This window comes from Grus americana, chromosome 2, assembly GCF_028858705.1.
Source record: "Grus americana isolate bGruAme1 chromosome 2, bGruAme1.mat, whole genome shotgun sequence".
Classification (NCBI taxonomy): Eukaryota; Metazoa; Chordata; class Aves; order Gruiformes; family Gruidae; genus Grus; species Grus americana.
This window is the reverse complement of record NC_072853.1, coordinates 157061671-157079239: the sequence shown is the minus strand read 5'-3', so window position 1 is coordinate 157079239 and position 17569 is coordinate 157061671. Positions and strand designations below refer to the sequence as shown.

General features: G+C 42.8%; 1 protein-coding gene across 2 annotated transcripts in view; it reads right to left on the bottom strand.

Moving 5' to 3' along the window:
- Window positions 1-17569, bottom strand: part of ADARB2 (adenosine deaminase RNA specific B2 (inactive)) — a 314861-nt gene that overhangs the window by 15794 nt on the left and 281498 nt on the right. For both annotated transcript variants that reach the window (XR_008576089.1, XM_054818308.1), the window contains exon 7: window positions 6298-6466. Coding sequence is in view for 1 of the 2 variants with exons in the window: in XM_054818308.1 (XP_054674283.1) it covers window positions 6298-6466 (169 nt within the window). In the remaining variant the exon portion in view is untranslated. The remainder of the gene's footprint in view (window positions 1-6297; window positions 6467-17569) is intronic.

Genomic DNA, 17569 nt, shown 5'->3' with positions numbered 1-17569 from the left:
TTAGTCACAGATCTTTTTTTTAAAAAAAAATAGAATCCTCAGCAAGCAGGATCAATAAAACCAAATGTCTCCCTATTTCACTTAAATATGGGAGTTTTGGTGCTTTAAATGGACGGAAAGTATACCCTTCCTTTTGTTCAAACAGCAGATATTACTGCACTGTTTACAAAGTCAAAATCCTGCGTCCGGTTTTCAATATAGATAATCCTTGAATAAATATATTTTTGCCTGTTTGTCAATCACCGAAATGCCAGCGAGGAGCTGGGAGGCATCCCAGAGCAGGCAGCCTGTCTTTAATTAGATGCCACGGATGTGGTGCGGGCTGGGGGCGAGCCCCCGCGGAGCTCCCATGCAGTTCCCATGCTCCAGCCGCCCGGGACCACCGGCGAGGTGTGCAGGGACATGTGTCCCCAAGTCGTAACCACATCGCAGCCGCCACACCTGCATGCTGTAGCATCATTTCACCACGCGAGTTGGCTGCAGCCCCTCCCAGAAATACAGATAATAGCGAGGAAGGGGCTTGGGGGCAAAGGGCTGCAGCCTCAGACATGTCTGCACATGGCTCCTCGCCCATCGCGGGGACACGGTGTGATATCTGGAGCCCCTTTGCTGAGCATTTCCAACATCAGTTTGCACATAGCATTACTCAAAGCTGAATGCTGACACACTCCTGCCCTCGAACCCTTTTGAAACTGAGATGTGGAGAAATTTGCATGATGCTTCAAAACATCTCAGGGAACCATGTCCACCTGCCACTGAAGCTTGGTGAGACCAAAGTGTCTCCTTGGGACCTTTGGAAACCTCACCCATTAAAAAGCACTGCTGATGAATTTCAAAACTTATTTTGTTAAGGCTTTTTATAAAAGACACTTTTTTTTGGTCATTACTAAGAGCTTTAAGTCTTACCTGCTTGGCTTGTTGTTAACCTCCTGGACCACAGTTTCTATTACCAATATTTCCAGCTATGCTTCACACAATATAAATTGTTATTCATGGTGGCCTGTGCTCAGCAGAACACCTGTGGTGTTCCTATTTATACGACCATTTAGCTATTATTGGTTTGGAAACTGAAACTAGTGCATTAGGTTTTGATCTGTATTTTAACAGTAGGTGGTTTATATATGTTTTCTGGAACATACCTTGTGGTGAAAGATTGAAATTGAAATCTCAGTCACACAGAAAGGCGTTGAGAGAGAGAATTACACATCATGTGCACAAATCATCTCTAATTGAAGATCTAGCTGTGTTAATTGATTTTCATTTACATTAATATGCAGCCTTTGAGGTAGCTTTTCTTGAGTTACCTTGTCAGGCTCAATCTTCTCGTTACAATGGGTCTGGTCGACAGGCTAACACGAAAATAGATCTAAGAATGCCAGTTTCTAACACTGATTTTTAGTCTTGCATTTTTACATGCTACGTTTAAATACAGCTTAATGTGCTCAAATCATCTTGTAAAATGCTACTTCAGACACCCACTGCTAAATCCTGAAACTGTGCCTTAAGACTACATTACCTTGCAATACTCTGAACGTATTCTCAGTAAAAGTTCTTTCCTGTTCTCTAGCTCGTGGGCCCAAATAATCCGCGAACCTTCGCCTGGCACATAGACTGTCATTGCTGTAATGCAAAGTTTGGAGGTCCTTTGTTATTGTTCGTGTCATTTTACAGGTGAAGTATAATTTAGACGTTCAAGGTCTTATTTAACCTCTGGGCTTAATGTCACTGTTTTTGTGAAGTATGAGGAAGTGGATGACCATTAACCTGATGGCAAGAAAAATGCACAGACTTTTAAAGGTGACCTTTTGAGAAGCGGTAGTAAGAGCACAATTTTAAGGCCAGAGCTTACAGAATAAACACTGAATTCTGGCTTTTATTTGATGTGTAAAGACAGTGTTTGTGGAGATTGTTCCCTCCAAATCCTGCACCCTGCAAAGTACGCTCCCCACACCTGCAACCTGCAAGGGGATCTGCAGGTGCCCATTTCTGAAAGAGGACAAGTGCCACGGCTCATGCATTTACAAGTCTACACGCTGTTGGTGTGTGTAGGTGTAAGTTCCCCAAACAGCTGATAATTTTCAAAATTATTTTGCCCACGATAATGCTGCTTTTTCACAAGTGTATACAGTTCACTTTCCAGAGGAAAACGAAGGTCGAAATCTTAGGTGTTAGTGTAATTAATGAACTATGGGTCTAAAGAACGTGGTTCGATCCTAAAATCTATGGCACTGAGAGGCTGAACTCACTCCGGCTGCACTGTGAGACTGAGAAGTTGTGAGTGTAAAAGCTAACATTCTCTTAAGGTGGGTTATTTGGGGATTCACAGAGCCCAAACTTTAAATTTGCACATATAAATGCATAGGTTTTTAAAGCCAGAAGGAACCACCAAGATCTAGTCTGACCTCTTTTATAATGCAGTCACAGAATTTCACCTCATAATTCCCTGCCTGAGCCAAATAACGTGAGTATTCATGCCAGAAGTGTTTGTGCTTTAATTCAGTAAGGGAATAGGTATGATACCAGGCTGTTTATCCTGCAATCTCAACACAGCCACAGAGCCCAAATAATGCACATCAAGCATCAAATTCTCTCAAACTTGTGGTGATAGCAATAAAAATTGCTAAATGCCTTTGAATAACAAATAAATCTGATTAAACCACTCTCTGCTTATGGCTATCCTGTGAGCAAGAAAGAACATAAATCGTTAGATACGTGATTTATAGAATATTATTCACTTTCCTGAGTAACTCTCTCCGTTCTTGGGTCTTTGATATTCTGATAGCAATGTCCTTTGCAAATAATGCAAAATGATGCATATTTTAGCAGCTACTGGTTAGGTTCTCAAGAGGAAACATTCTCTAATAGCCCAGTGCTCCTGAGGGGCTTTTACAAGCAATAAAATCCAAAGTATACAAGCCAGATTTTTGTCAAATCTCGACTATACAAACATGAATTTCAGCTTTGGAGATCTTTTTTTCTCATTGCGAGACAAGTCCAGGTGATGTGCACCCATATTTCTGCATCCTGCAGACATTTGAAGAGTAAACTGTCTATGTGGTAGAGCAAATATTTGGCGTCTGAAGTGTGGCACAGACACCAACTGCTGATCTCTTCAGAGGGGCAGGAGCAGGGAAAGGGCCCTCACACAGCGACCTCCTCATCCACTGAACTCCTTTCCTGCCTGTACTTGCCATGGCCAGGGGCAAAGGCGGCAGAAAACAGCCCTAGATGTGCTGAAGCAAAAGTCAGGTGAAGAAACCTTTGATTTCTCCCCCTTACAGGTGAGGATAATAAAGACACAAGTTGATCGTAGATCATACTTAATGTGGTAAACTGAAATTTGGGATAAAGTTTATTGCAGATATCCAGACCTCTTCTCACCACTATTTGCCAAGCTCTACATAAAATCTGTAGCAGCTAGAAATCTCCAGCAATGTTGTCACTGGGGGCCAGCCCCGAGGGTACTGCCTGTTTCCTGCCAGGCAAGAGATGTTTTTTTAACGTTTCCTGTGTTATTGGTGCTTTGTTTTCACTAACACAGTGATTCCCAAACTAGAACTGGTGAACCCAAAAGTTAGGACACAGATATATGTAATCAGGAGCCTGGTGGAAATAAAATTGCAGAACCAGGTCTCGCAAGGTGACTGTGAGAGATAAAGGGAAAGGCATGACCTCCCCGTGCAGCCAGGGTTGGCAACATCTCTAGATGGCCTCGGGCACTCTCTCCAGAAGCTTTCAAACCCTTCACCATGGTACATGCCATAGCGATGCCCCCACCACCATCTGGACTCCATTTGCCTATCTCTGTTTCTCATGTGAAAGGGTATTTTTTTATTTTTTTACATTCAACTCCATGCTCTCTACTTTATTAACTCCGAATTTTCCTCCTCAAAATCCCCATTTGGGCCTCTCGTCTGGTTTCCATCACTTTGAGTTACAGGAGGTGCCCCCACCAGACCCACCAATAATCTCTTCTGTGATAATTTCCCACCTTCATCCTTCCCTTTGATTAGGAATGACCATTCCTTCCTCCTTTTAACTTTCATCCATTTCCGAATCTCTGTGCTTTCTTGATCTTTTCAGCTGCTAATTCAGTAGTTGTTCTACCCATTTTCCCTGTCCTAGAGCTCTTAACCTGACCAAGGAGCCCATGGTCCTTGGAAGTGGTGTGTTTTGTGGTGGGACAGAGGGGAGCTTCCCCGTGCCAGCTGCCAGCAGGTCTGCTGGGAGACAGGTAGGGTTAGGAAATTTGTCAAGAAGATGCAGCAGAAAAGGCCAACTGGATTGTGCATGACTGAGCTTCCCTGCTAAATAAGAGAACCATAAACCATACTGAAACTCTATGGCTTCTGGGACCTGTAGTTGAGGCACTGGCTGGTGATTTTGGCACAGACTTGTGCTGCTCTCACCACGGCAACCCTTTAGGTGAGTGGACCCATCATTGCATTCATTGCTGTTTGCTCTGCAAAATGTCTTGCAGATTTCCTCAGTGCGGTGCAACACACAAATATCCAAACTTCTGAAGCACTTGCAGTGCCACAAAACTCTCACCTTTCCTACAAATGTTGCTTTTTCCAGCCCTTTTCTCAGCCTCTTTTTAAACTGTCCCTGGTGAGAGTAAACATATGGTGTTCAAAGCAGGGAGTCATGATTGCTGGTATTTTTTTTTTTTTGGTGGTGTTTAGGAAAACCCCATGGCCATATGAGTTACAGTGCAAATAAATAACAAAGTTTGCAATAATAATATCATAGATGAGAGCTGCAAGATTTTTTTACCCTGGAAAAACTTTGTGGTAGATTCTTTTCTTCTTCACAGACTTTAACGCTGTTTAGATCTGTAGCAACAAGGAAAGGATTCACTGAAAGTGCTTAGCAGATGTGCTTGGAGAAAACCTGCTTCTGAGACCGTGCATTACGATCAACATCCCCGTCAATAGCAAATGTAATACTGTTTGCAAAGCTGATATTTAATTCACTGGCTAATGACATTCAAAACCACAGAGAGTGCAATATTTCCATTCTCAAACTTAAATTTGTTTAGTTTTTTGAGTTCATATGAGTCCAAATTTGAAAACCCAACTGCTTCTAAAAACAGTACAGGAGATCCACTGAAAACAGTTAGGGTTTTCTGTTATCTCTTTATGAATAAATGAAAACATTATAGCAGAAGTTGCTCTTTATCCTTCATGCAAACACAACAGTTGTGATGATTACACTTAGCAGAGGGCGGATTTTGTGAGTCTGTTAGTATTTCCATTTGCTGGTTCAGTCATACATTTGTCTGCCAAAATGCCAGGCTTTGCTAAGCCTACAGACTAATTTAACTTCGGTAGGTCATCCGGTTAAAGCTAAGAGCAGAATTTATGCATTTGCATTAAACAAAAGCTTTATGCTTTTTTGGAAAGATTATGTTTATATTGGCCTTTAATAATTGGGACAAATTCTTGGCTGATGTAATTTGCCTGAATTCTTAGGCATGATATTCCAGTAGAGAATTTGATCACAACATTTACATTTTTATAGCTATAATGTAAGGTGTGTTACATGTAGAGCTGCATCTATAGCTAATGCACATAATATATATATAATTATGAGCATAACTGTACATGCATGTATAGATATATACTAATGGTATAATAAGTATGCATCCAAATGTGCACACTTTGTTTTCAGTTTGTAATGGTAACCATTTGCTATTAGTTAATGGTTTCATTTGAGAACAGCGAATGTGTTTACATTTTATGTGCCACCATGGAATAAGTATTAAATATTTATAAAACGACAATTATTCTACATAAATATAAGTTGTATTTACAGGACAGAGCAGAAAGCCACAGAGGTGGCTGTGACATGAGAGTTCTGCAATGACATTCAAAATAGCAGAAATATTCTTAGCAGCCTTTAGGGCACTTTATCAAATAGGGTGCAGACGAGCTAAGTTTATCTGCATGACGGTTGGTTTGCAAGTTTGGGGTAAATGATCCAATAAGAGCAGAGTGGATGTATTTTATTTGCACACTGAAATTCTATTGGCAAAAATACTGCAAAGAGGGTTTATATTTTTGTCACACTGTAAAAAGCAACTAACGACCCATGGAGAATTTGGGAAAATGTCCTATTTACATTCCATCCTATTGTTATGGTCTGTTTTTGCATACAAAGAAGGTCTTTGTTTCTGCAGGGTTTGTCAGCACCTGCTAGTTATTCCCCACCGGTAGCTGTAGTCCTCTGCGGCATCAAACTTCATTTCCACATGCAAAGAGTTCTGTGATGTATATACATCAGGTGCTACGGTACCTGGCGATTTTGTCTGTACAGGACATGGTGATGAGCTGCTCTCCCAGCAACACGCCGTCCCACGTCTGAGCTGCGTTATGACACCGGACGGGTATGGTTCCTTCTCCAGACTCAATCTTTGTTCGGAGGTGCCCACGGTATTTTCTCACTATGTGTTTGCTGCTGTTCACTGGGCAAAATAAACACAAGGGTGGCAATAATTAAAGGTTTTTAGAAAGAAACTGAGAGACTATGTCGATGCCTTAGCTTGCATTTGCAGAACCACCTGTGGAGGTCCTTTAAATCGGATGCAAAATTAGATGAGGTTACAGCCCAAGAAAGCAGCACAACGGAGAAAACTGTGTGCTCCCTAGCACGCTTGTCTTTTCACATCCATCAGAACTTTCACACAGCACACACTGAGCTCATGTTCCCATTCCCATTCCCTTCCATATTTAAGATGAACAAATGTACTCTGTTTTTTAAAGAAACAGTACAATTTCTTGGTCTTAACCCTTTTTTAACCCTGAGTTGTGTCAAGGGAATATTTGGAAAACCTGGGTTCAATGAGTGTGATCAAAGACTCACCTGCCTGACCCGGTCCAGTCCAATACAGTGTGATATTCAGTGGCATTTTCTGAATAATTTCTGAGGTTCTAGTTAGTTATCACAAAATTTCACTGAAAATTCTCAAAAGCTCAACTTTTAAATTCCGGATCAAGAGCAAATAAAAACTTAGTAGTTATTCATTGCTTGCTTAAATTCCCTCTACAGTCTCCCTAAAATGAGGTATCCTCTTGTGTGTGTCATAATGATATCTTTTATGCGATTGCCATGCATCACTTCAGTGATATTATATATTTGAGTGCAAGGCAGCTGCCTTTGGGGTGGCACAGGGCAAGCAGCTAACCACTTGTCCTGCATTGCTGTGAATTTAACTGAGTCCTGCAGATATGCGTTAAGTGCAAAAAATAACGACATTCCTAAAGCACTTCACCTTCACTTTTATGAAAACAGAAAAACTGAAGTTCATTATCAAAATCACTCTTACCCTCTTTATACAGCTACTTTACCCCCGGTAATTTTGGTTATAAAAGAACAGCAATGCAGGAGCAATGAAATCCTCTGGGTCTGCTCACAGTCTTACCCGCAGAGGGTTTCACTGGAGGACACCTTCTCTGTAAAGCAGACCTTTTGTGTTTTCCCTCTAGCCCAAAGGAAAATAATGCAAGACTGTACATGATGGCCTTTGCTATCAAGAGTAGCGCTGCCTCTACAGACATGAGGATTTTGCCCATATTTCCAACTCTCCAGTGTGTTTTTCCATGGCCTGCCCTTCAGCTGGACCAGAAAGCTTCTGCTTGTGAAGGTGATGCTCCTCAGCCCTCAGCAGGCTACGGGGCTGCCTGGGTTCCTGGCACTGAGTGACACCTGGGTGTCACAGGTTGTGGGGCTGATCGAACCTCTGGCTGTGAGCAGCTGGCTCCATGCAGGCTCCCCAGCCGCCCGCTCTCTCCCTCTGTCATTTTTTACTGTCTTTGCTTTGTATGACTGCTGTCTGTGCTGCAAGCTCTGGTGGAAGCAATTGATTGACTTTGGCTGCTGCCAATGGATGGTTTACAGAAAGGGAATGGAAAAATAAATCGCTTCGGCCCATTGGGATCAGCAGAGGCAGCAAACACATGTAGAACAGCAGAGTCAGCTGTGACCTGCCAGCAGACGGGCGGCTGAGCCCCCACCGATCATTGCCTCTTGGCTTCCTTCCTGCTTTTTAAAAATTTAAGATGGGGATGTGTGTGCCAGAAGTGAGCTGGACCAGGTATCAATTGGATTGGTTGGCCACAGCCAAAACCGATTCCCACACAAAAGTGGGCTCCATCATATCCAAAACATTTGCAAATACTGTAGGGTTTGTTTGTGCTGCTACAGGAACCGAGTTTGGGGGAGAGTGGTTATTGCACTGCCATCCCCATCAGCAGTGGTGTCCCAGTGGGGCACGTGGGGGTACTCGTGCCCAGTTACCACAGAGGACCTCACAAGGTGAGACACTGCAGGAACCACCACACTTGGAGTATTGTGACTTCTCAAAAGTCAGTCTTGAGGGAAACTGGGAAGAACCAATGGGTAAATAAAAAAATTCAATAAGCAAAGATGCCAGACTCTCAGAAATGTCTCAGATCCCTCTCCCCTCAAATCGTTGGGCTGTGCCAATGCTGTCAGAAAACCATTTTCATGACCATGTGTGCTGATCTGATGCACCTCCCTCTTGTCTGGGATGCCTCCTGCAGTATCATTCAAAGGATGCTCTTTGGATGGGATTAGCTATCTGGGAACTGGTCCATATTTTTCTTGGGACTGCGGGGAAACTAGTTTTTTAAAAACTTCAAGCAGTGGTGAGCAGCATTTTTTATTATTAAACAACAGAGTTGTGGGGAAGGTACCATGAAATTTGGACAACAAAAAGAGAAAGTGATCACTTCTGTTTAACAACCACATTAGCTGAGAAAGAGCAAAAATGTATAGCAGAACCAGTTCCCCTCAGTCTGCACACACCGAGAACTGGCGGCACAGCAGAGGTAGACTGCTGCCAGGGAAGCAGTGAAGAGTGACTCAAGACTATTGCTGTTTTGGCTGGTAGAAAGTTTGACTTTAAGCAAATCAGCTCTCTTTTCCTAAGCTTTCCCACAGGTATAATGAAGATAATGATGCTTCCTTCTTCTGCAAATTCATTTAAAGGTACTGCTCAAAAACTATTTATGAAAACCAGATGCTATCCTTTCAATAAAGATCTACCACAGGAGTCCACCTGCTGGAAATCCCCCAGGATAAAGTGTATTTTTAGTGTTTCTTTCTCCATCTTCATTTTAGAAGAATATTTTCTCTTCCTAGGCCTTTTTCTCCCATTTCCTGTCTCTCTCTCTACATTCCTCTTGCTTTCTCAGCTCCTGCACTGACCCTGCCCTGTAGGTGCATTGATCATCCTTTTTCAGGCAGTTCACCATGTTGATACGCCTACATTTTGCATATGTGCAAAGGGACATGTAGCTGCTAGGGAATTTTAGTGACTGCATGACAAGATGAGCAGCCCATCATTTATGTGACTTTGATTTCGCAATGTAAATATTACCTAGCGAGGGGCAAAGCATCCCACAATGTGCTGACAGAGATAAGGAGCCAGTTCAGGGGAAGAAAAAGCAGCAGCCCTGCAGACAACTGTTGAGCACTTGGGGAATTTAAAGCAAAGGCCAAAAATCGGGGGCCGGAGGAAGAGGGATCCAAAATATTTCTGTGAATTTGGGAGGTCTGTTTATTTGATCTTTTATTTATCTATTTGATCTTCCCAGTTTCCCTCAGGACTGAAGGAAGTACAAAGGCCAAAGTGCTCCACATGTGGTTGCTATTGTAGCATCTCAACCCTGGCCTGCAAGTACCAGAAACTGAATAATAAAGTTTTTCAAAGCATTTAGGAAGTGCGTGCAAGTGCACAGATCGTCTCAGTTTCCAAACGCTCATATTAACTCAGCCTGTGTGCCAAACTTTGCCCCCTGTAATGCGCGCTCTGCCCAGGGTGCAGCCAAGCAGACGGGCATTAGCTGATAGGATTCAGGCAGCTGTGGCCAGCGTACGCTCACTCTGGGATACACTTCCACAGCACTGATAAGGGATTTTAGCTGCTCAACTGCTATTAAATTCAACGGATAGGGTGTGACTAAAACCCTGCCTGTCTTAGGCTGCTTGCATTGCTGGCATAGCCAGCACGCATGTTCCAAAAGATGATCTGTAGTGTTAATATAAAATACTAATAACCCCAAACTCTGAATACTTTCAGATTGCCAATGATTAAATAAATCTGGATCCGCAATTGGAATGCACTTCTTTTTTAGCATGTCATTAAGTAGCGCAGGAAGATACGAATATCGAACAAAGAAAAAGATGAGGCTCTGTGTGTTTTGCACTGAAGCTGCAGACAGACCGTAGCACATAAGCTGTTTGCCAGCAGTAAAAAATGCAGTCCACTTGCTGGCACAGCCTGCTACGGATCGTTTCAAAGCAGTCCCAGAAATATATTTATTTATGCAACTTAAAGTCACAAACTACAGCCTACTGCTGTTCTGCTGTTCAGTATGATCAAAGCATCAGTGACTATGAGCATTTCTGATCTTTGCTGTGCTGGTTCTCCAACTGCTTAATCTCAACTAATTGCAGGGGAGAAGGTGTCTGAGGATGCCACTTCAACCAGAACAAAATGTCAATTCAAACCAGAATTGGAAAGGACAAATTTAAAAATCATTTGGAGTGGATTTATGATGTGTGCTACACTCAGATGTGGAAATTACTCCTGAGAGTTCCTAAGATAAAAAGGTGATGGATTATTAATTATTGGATTAGAAATTTACACAGGTGCCTTATATTTAAAATCAGTGAAACCCACTGATTTCAAGGCTCACCCCTTATTTTCATATTTTCTCCAGGACCAGTTCTGGCTCAAATAGTAATGAAAAAAGCCACTCCATATTTATTATTTAGTTGAAGAGTGAAGAGGAAATAGATGGTGATTAAACAGAGTCACACGAGTAAGGCTCTGTCTGAAATTTTGCATGACTGCCTCAGAGGCTCATTTTCTATTTTCCTGCTTCAGTGGAGGCTGTTCGCTCCTCATGAAGGAAGAAATAAAAAGCCTATCTTGCATTTTTTTTCAGTGCTGGACCCTCCATTCATCAGCATGGTTTATAAAGCTTCCTTAGAAGCAGTTTGAAACAAAGGGGTGGAAAGAGGAGTGCTAGCATCTGACTGCCTTTGTATTTTGATGGTTATTAGAGATGCACTTTCCTCAAGCAGACACTGAATAAATGTACAGCATTCCTATTTCTAGAAGTGTTGGAGTGAGTATCATGGCACGCTGAAAGCTTTGGATGTGTCTCCTTTGCTGGGTAGGGTGGCTGGTGAGATAAATCTCTGCTGCATTGTGCTTTAGTGACCAGCAGAGAGCGAGGCTAAAATGCAATGGGACAGCTTTTGAAAGCAAGAAACTTTAGGGATATTCTGAAAGAAGTCTGGACTTACTTAGAAAAAAAGAATAGGTCCCTTCATAATGTACAAAGCTGAACTGTGGCTTCTGAGGGTAGGTATCATCACACCGAGAGCTAGGCGGGTAAAAGCCGTGGTCTTGTCTGACAGTCTACGTAACTGCCTCTGAGGCAAATGCAGGGATGCATCCTTCCCAGGAGGAAGGCTTGCACGGGTCAAAAGTACATTGAGATGAATCCCTTAAAGTTGAGATATGCCTTTTAAATATTGGCCAGAAAGCCTATTGCACCTGAATGCAGCCCCAGGGGAGATCTGCTCACTCCCAGAGCCATGTGGCGCCTACCATGTTGTGGCAGAATTCAGTTCAGATCTGGCATTTGGACTGTATCATTCAGCCCCATATACAAATACAGAGTAGGTATTTTATCTGAGAATGTTACAAAACCTGGGACACCTGCAATTTGTGGAACTGAAATTAACAGTTGAAATTGAACTTATTTACCTTTTCCCTCTTCCTACATCTTTTCCGGCTGAAATCTTGGGTTTGGACAACTATCAGGTATCCCATGACCTGATGAAAGTTGTTACCTTCAGCATGTTATTCTTCCTCCTCACCATTAATCTTCAAATAACCTTTTTGAATCTGTTTACTTCTTCCATATTTTTTCATCTGTGAAAAGTCTCAACTGATGTACAGACAAAGTATGAAAAAAACCAAAGGCAATTTACCCATTCATAGCTCATCAATATGTGGCATTTAATCCATCTTTCATAAGGAGAAACAGTGATGGGAAAAATTTGAAGTTTGAATTGAAATGAACAGAAAGGAAATAGCTGCATTATTTGTCCTTATCTGTTTTAAACACATATTAATTAAATTATGATTTTGGGTTTGAGCTATGCAGTTAGACATAGTAACTGTAGAAGGGTGTAAGAATGGTACCCCATCATGGCAATGCTCATGACTGAGTGCTTCAATGAAAACTCTTCATTTTGGTCCATCAAAATTTCTCCAGATATCATCACAGATGGGCAAAATTTCATCCGTTAAGGTGACACAGCACTTTTACAAAGACTTTTTATTAGTTTTGTAGAATGACAAGAAATGTGTTGAATACTTATCCTAGGGAGAGGTGCTAGAATGCCTTTACGAAACTAACTGCTAGAGTGGAGAATGGCACTCTGACACATGAAAACCATTTTGCCAGCCATTGGACTAGCTTCTAAGTAAGCCCTGGTCTCTCAGTAAGCTTTAACCTCTTGGGACCAAAAAAAAAAAAAAAAAAAAAAAAAATCAAATCTGAGAAATAGATTAAAATATGTACCCCTCGTTTTCTGTAATGTCTGTTTTTGAGGAATCCCTGAGATCAAAATGTGAGTAACTCGTTAAAACCCAATTTGTTGGCAACAAAGTTATGCACCATTCCTCTGAGAGTTGTAAATAACTGTGCCAGGCAAAGAGGAATGAGCAGTACTGGGTCAGGCATGGGGGAGATCCTTCATGCCATCTACAAACCCAGGCTGCAGACTCCAGCCTGCTCTGGAGTAGAAATGCATTAGTATGTTGAAGCCAAAAGCACAAGACTGATCAGTGGAATTAAGATTCTGTGCATGTGGCAATCAAGGAAAGTACAACTCAAACACTTCAAGATTATTATTTTTAATTACTAATTGCTCCTCTCATGTAAAATCAGATGTGCAATGCTGCTGCTTTGGAAGTGCAGCTGCTCCTGCAGAGCAAAGTCTAGAGATCTGGCAAAGGGCTGCGCTGCCGCTGTGAACTTCATGATGGAGAAAACTTCTGCCTCTGAAGCCTTCACGAGACTCTTCACCAGACACAGAGGCACCTTAGCTGGTCTCCAGCAATGATCAGCTCATATTTGACATTGTGGGGAGCTGTTCCTGGTGCCCAGGTCAGCGGCCGAGCAAAGCCAGGGCAGTGGCCGGAGTCTGCGTGTGGAGAGCGAGATGCCCCATTAGTCAGAGGCCAGAGGGCACCAGTTGTTCACCTAAGTCCTAAGCTATGCGTCATTGTATCTTCTTCCTATTTTTTTTAATGAAAAATATTTTCTCTTAAAGCTAGGTTTTATCTTTTAAATATACTTTGTGTGAAAAATTGTCAACATCGCTGGAATTGCCCATTTGGTGACAATTCTCTCCCCTGCCATGTTTTAATCAAAAAGTTTACACAAACATAAAGGGAATGTGTTATTCATCATAACCCTCTTTTTTTTATCAACAAAACATGCTGTTATTCATGTGGCTTTGGGATTTTTGTTGTTGTTTGGAAATTGAAATCTTCAAGAGTCATTTAAGAAAAATGTCATGAAAGAAGTCAGAAAAATATGAAAACAGGAAATGAACCCCGTGAGACAGAAACAACAGAAATCTATCAATAATATTGACAGATATTCAGCCTCCCCTGTGGTTGGTACGAGTCTAGAGAGGCTGTGGTCCCTGCTGTATCAACACATATACACTAGTTCAACTTCAGCTTCTGGAGCTGTAGATGGAAATTACCGAGTCCTGTGGTCTCTGGCTGGAGAAATTCAGTCTAGATCATGAGGAAATAGTCCCTGTTAGCCTTAAAAATCTATGGATTGGAATTAATAATTATTCTGAATAATGATATAATCATGCGTAGAATATACAGTGCTTTCCATTTTAATATTCTCCTCTGAGCATTAATTACCCTTCCTCAAAGTTGTGACAGCTGGATACCTTTTACTGCCATGTTAGAAATGACCAGAGTGAGGTGAGTTGCTCAAGGCCAGCTGGAGAAGTACCAGCAGAGTCACGGTTTGGATTAAAGTGTTTGCCACTCTTATGCAGCTGTCTTCAGATTTCTCTCTTCATAAACTCTGAGGAACTCCCCAGGAGCCTAAGCACTTTCAAAAGTGCCACAGAGATCTTAACTGGACCTGGAGTTGCCTGACAAACTTTATAAAACTCAGCTCATGAGCTTTACCTTGTGACTCCCACTCAGTGGAAGGGTAAATTAGAGCAAATTAGATCCAAGTGGGTGTAGTTTTTGCCCACAGGGATTTTTCCCAACTATGGTTTCATCTGTTCCACTCATAATATGTGCTGTAACTAGCCACGTATCTCTAGCAGGATATGGGATATTGGGGGTGAAACTGGGGCAGCCATGTCCAGGAGCATGCGGTCTCTTTGTCTCCGCTTCGGGGGACCTTGGAGAACCTCAGACGTTATTATTCCTTGAGCTAGACAAAATTCAGGCACAAACAGCTTTTCTTGGTGAAATTTTCTACTACTATTCTGAAAGCTTCTCAACCATGGCCTTTTGCTGATTAATGTAGCCTTTTTATCACATCTGAACATTGCGTCCAAATGCAGTGTTTTACAAAGCAGCAAAACCCATAACAAAGCAGAATCAATAAATACAGTGCAATTCCCTTTGGCGATTCAAGCATTCTGTTAAAATTAGGATCTGATTATAGCTGTGGAAACCTGTTTTCCTGCATCGTAACAAACACATTTTACTTTACATGAAAGCTTTTTCAAAGCTGTAGCCAATGCTGGCTTTGAGCGATCCATAGTTTCCAGCATATTCTTTCTCTTTTCCCAGACAGACTGTGCTGACACGTCCTTCTAAAAAATGTTATTTTTTACTTTAAAACTCCCCCGGAAACAACAAAACCCAAATAAGCAAAAGCAGCCAAGATTATCACAAGGAGAGAGAATTGGGACATTTTCAATGCATTGTCAAAGCCAAAGAGTTTTCTCATGATGTATCAGTTCTGACAAAGTTTTATAAGAGAGACCGAAGAAAGGGAGCTGTCTAGCTCAGCTGATAGTGAGTTCACTGGATCCCTGATCCAGGACTTGGGAAATACAGGTTCAAATTCTTCTTTGAGTCTAAGTGGCCTTGAATGAAAAAGCTCACCCTGAACCAGGCATGGAAGGAAATGAAGTAGGGTTTTTTTCCACCCCTTGTTAGTCTGCTGCTGACAAGGAGACATGAAAAATACAGGATGCGATCCCACTTTCACATAATTATTTTATTTCAAAAATTTGTCTGACAGGTTTTCGTTTCTTTCCAGCCAGTCAGTACTTTGAGACCTGAAAGTTGTCCATGAAGTGAAGTGGCTATTCACTAGTCAGCTTTAGCAAAACTTCACTAAACCCCTAAATACCCAGCCTGGCAGAGATTAATAAAATATGAAGCAATAGCAAACTTTCACAGGTTGATTAATTGGCACTTAAAGCTTTAGGACTTCCAAAGTAGCAGAACAAAGGCCTCTTTCAGAGGTGCATTCTGGTGTCAGGCATGATAATACCAACAATAAAACCACGAGTACTTTCACAATCTCATCACACTCTTTCTAAGCTTGGACATGACTAGTTTCTCTGTCAGATTTAGGGGCTAGAGCTGACCATAGGGACTGGCAAAAGGTTTAGCATGGCAGGCTGTGTAGGGCATCAGACCTCTCCTTTGGATTACCAAAAGCAATGGGATTTCCAGCAGCAGGAACAGCCGGCCCACATATTTGCAGACCTTCTGGTACTGCTGCTCTATCTGAGCAGTGGGTCTATCTGAACATGGAGATGCAACAGCTGCTGCTTCTGCAGCTTTTCCCTCAGGCAGCATCAGAAGGGATGCAGGGTTCACAGCAAGGGGCTTAGGCCAGCCGCTGCCTCTGCTCCTTCTGGTTCCCCCAACGTGAGTCTTTCCTCTCCTCTCTCCCCTGTTCTTTCCCTCCCCTGCAGCCCTGGAGGAGCAGAGAGTGAGTAGGAGATGCTGGGGGAGGAAAAGCTTCTTGAAGCACTGGAGATGGGTCAAAACCAGTACCTGCAGGTCCTGTGTGGGTGCTGTGCATCAGAAGGAGAGGAGCTCTACTCACCCCAAAGCTTTCCAGAGTCCCCCCACCCCTCACAGGCCTTACGTTGCTATCTGTTGTCCACTCCTCTCATCAAAGCTGAACTTCACAGACCTCCTCCCCTACCAAACCTTCCCATCCTCACCATGGCTGTCCTGTCCCAGGGTCTCAATGATCCCTCCCAGCCACACTTCCTTCTCCTGAAGTCCCTTTGCCCACCTTCTCCAGAAGAAGGCAGCTCCCTCACCGTCCCAGCATGGACTAATGTTGGATGTTGGGGAGAAATCTTCGAACTGGCTACATGCAGCACCACCTCCACACCTGGGCAGCCCTCAGCTAAATCAGACCACTGCTCAGACCTGCAGTGCTCGGGGGCACAGAGGACCACTGCACCTGGGCTGGGCTCTGCTGTCATCTTTACCCATCCCAGCCAGGAGCACACTTTACTTCTGCTCCCAGCCACAGGTGATGTGTGTAAGCGATGGAGAGGATTAACCAGAAGAGACAGTCCTGTGACCGTGTTTCCCTACCAAGTTAACGTGAGCGAAAGCAGCCACACTCTGAAACAGCATTTCAGCAGCCTGGGAGGACTGAGTTAGAAAACCGGGCAATTACATATGAACCCAATGACTGCTAACGGTCCTGAGCAGGAATGTAAGCTCCTTGACAGACCAGCTTCTAGTTAACTGTAGAAAGTCTTTGCATTGCCTCTGTATTTTCTTTTGTAAATTGGGGCCGTGTCAGTGGCACAAGCAGGAAGGCTTCAACAGGACTTGATCTCAAAGGAGGGTGACAAAGGGTGCTGTGCTCACACCCTGAACCCACACCTTTTGGATCCACCCCAGTCCAGTCTTAATGAAGCACAAGGACAATTTCCCCTCAGCTTCTTTAATAACTGGTTCCCTAGCCCCTGAAGTAATCCAACAGCTTCATGCTGTGTCTGCAATTTCTGCAGCGTCCTTTACATGACAAAGCAATCTGGACTGACCACGATAATTCATCCAGTGCTAGGATTATTTCTCCCGAGGCAGCGTTCAGTGCAACAGCCTACAGCGTGGCATGCATTTTTTTTCTTTCGTGTTACTTCTGGGCATGGTTCTCTATGATAATTTTGTTCTGAGGTCCCCCAAGGTATTGTTCTGCTCAGTCATATGAAAAATAGGAAAATAATGCACCTTCATCCCAGTTCCACAAACGGGCCATTCATCAGCATAAAATCAACTTTACAGCCTAGGAGGAAGCTGCTCCACACACTGACTAACTACGAATTTCCAATATGGTCTCCCAAGCTGCAGCAGGCCAGCAGCCGCAGCAGAGCGATATGATATCTGGGAGCACTTGTACAATGGAAGCAAATAATAGTGTCCAAGCCCAAGGGATGACCTATGGTTACCCTTGATATTTGTAACAGAGGCAGTATATGA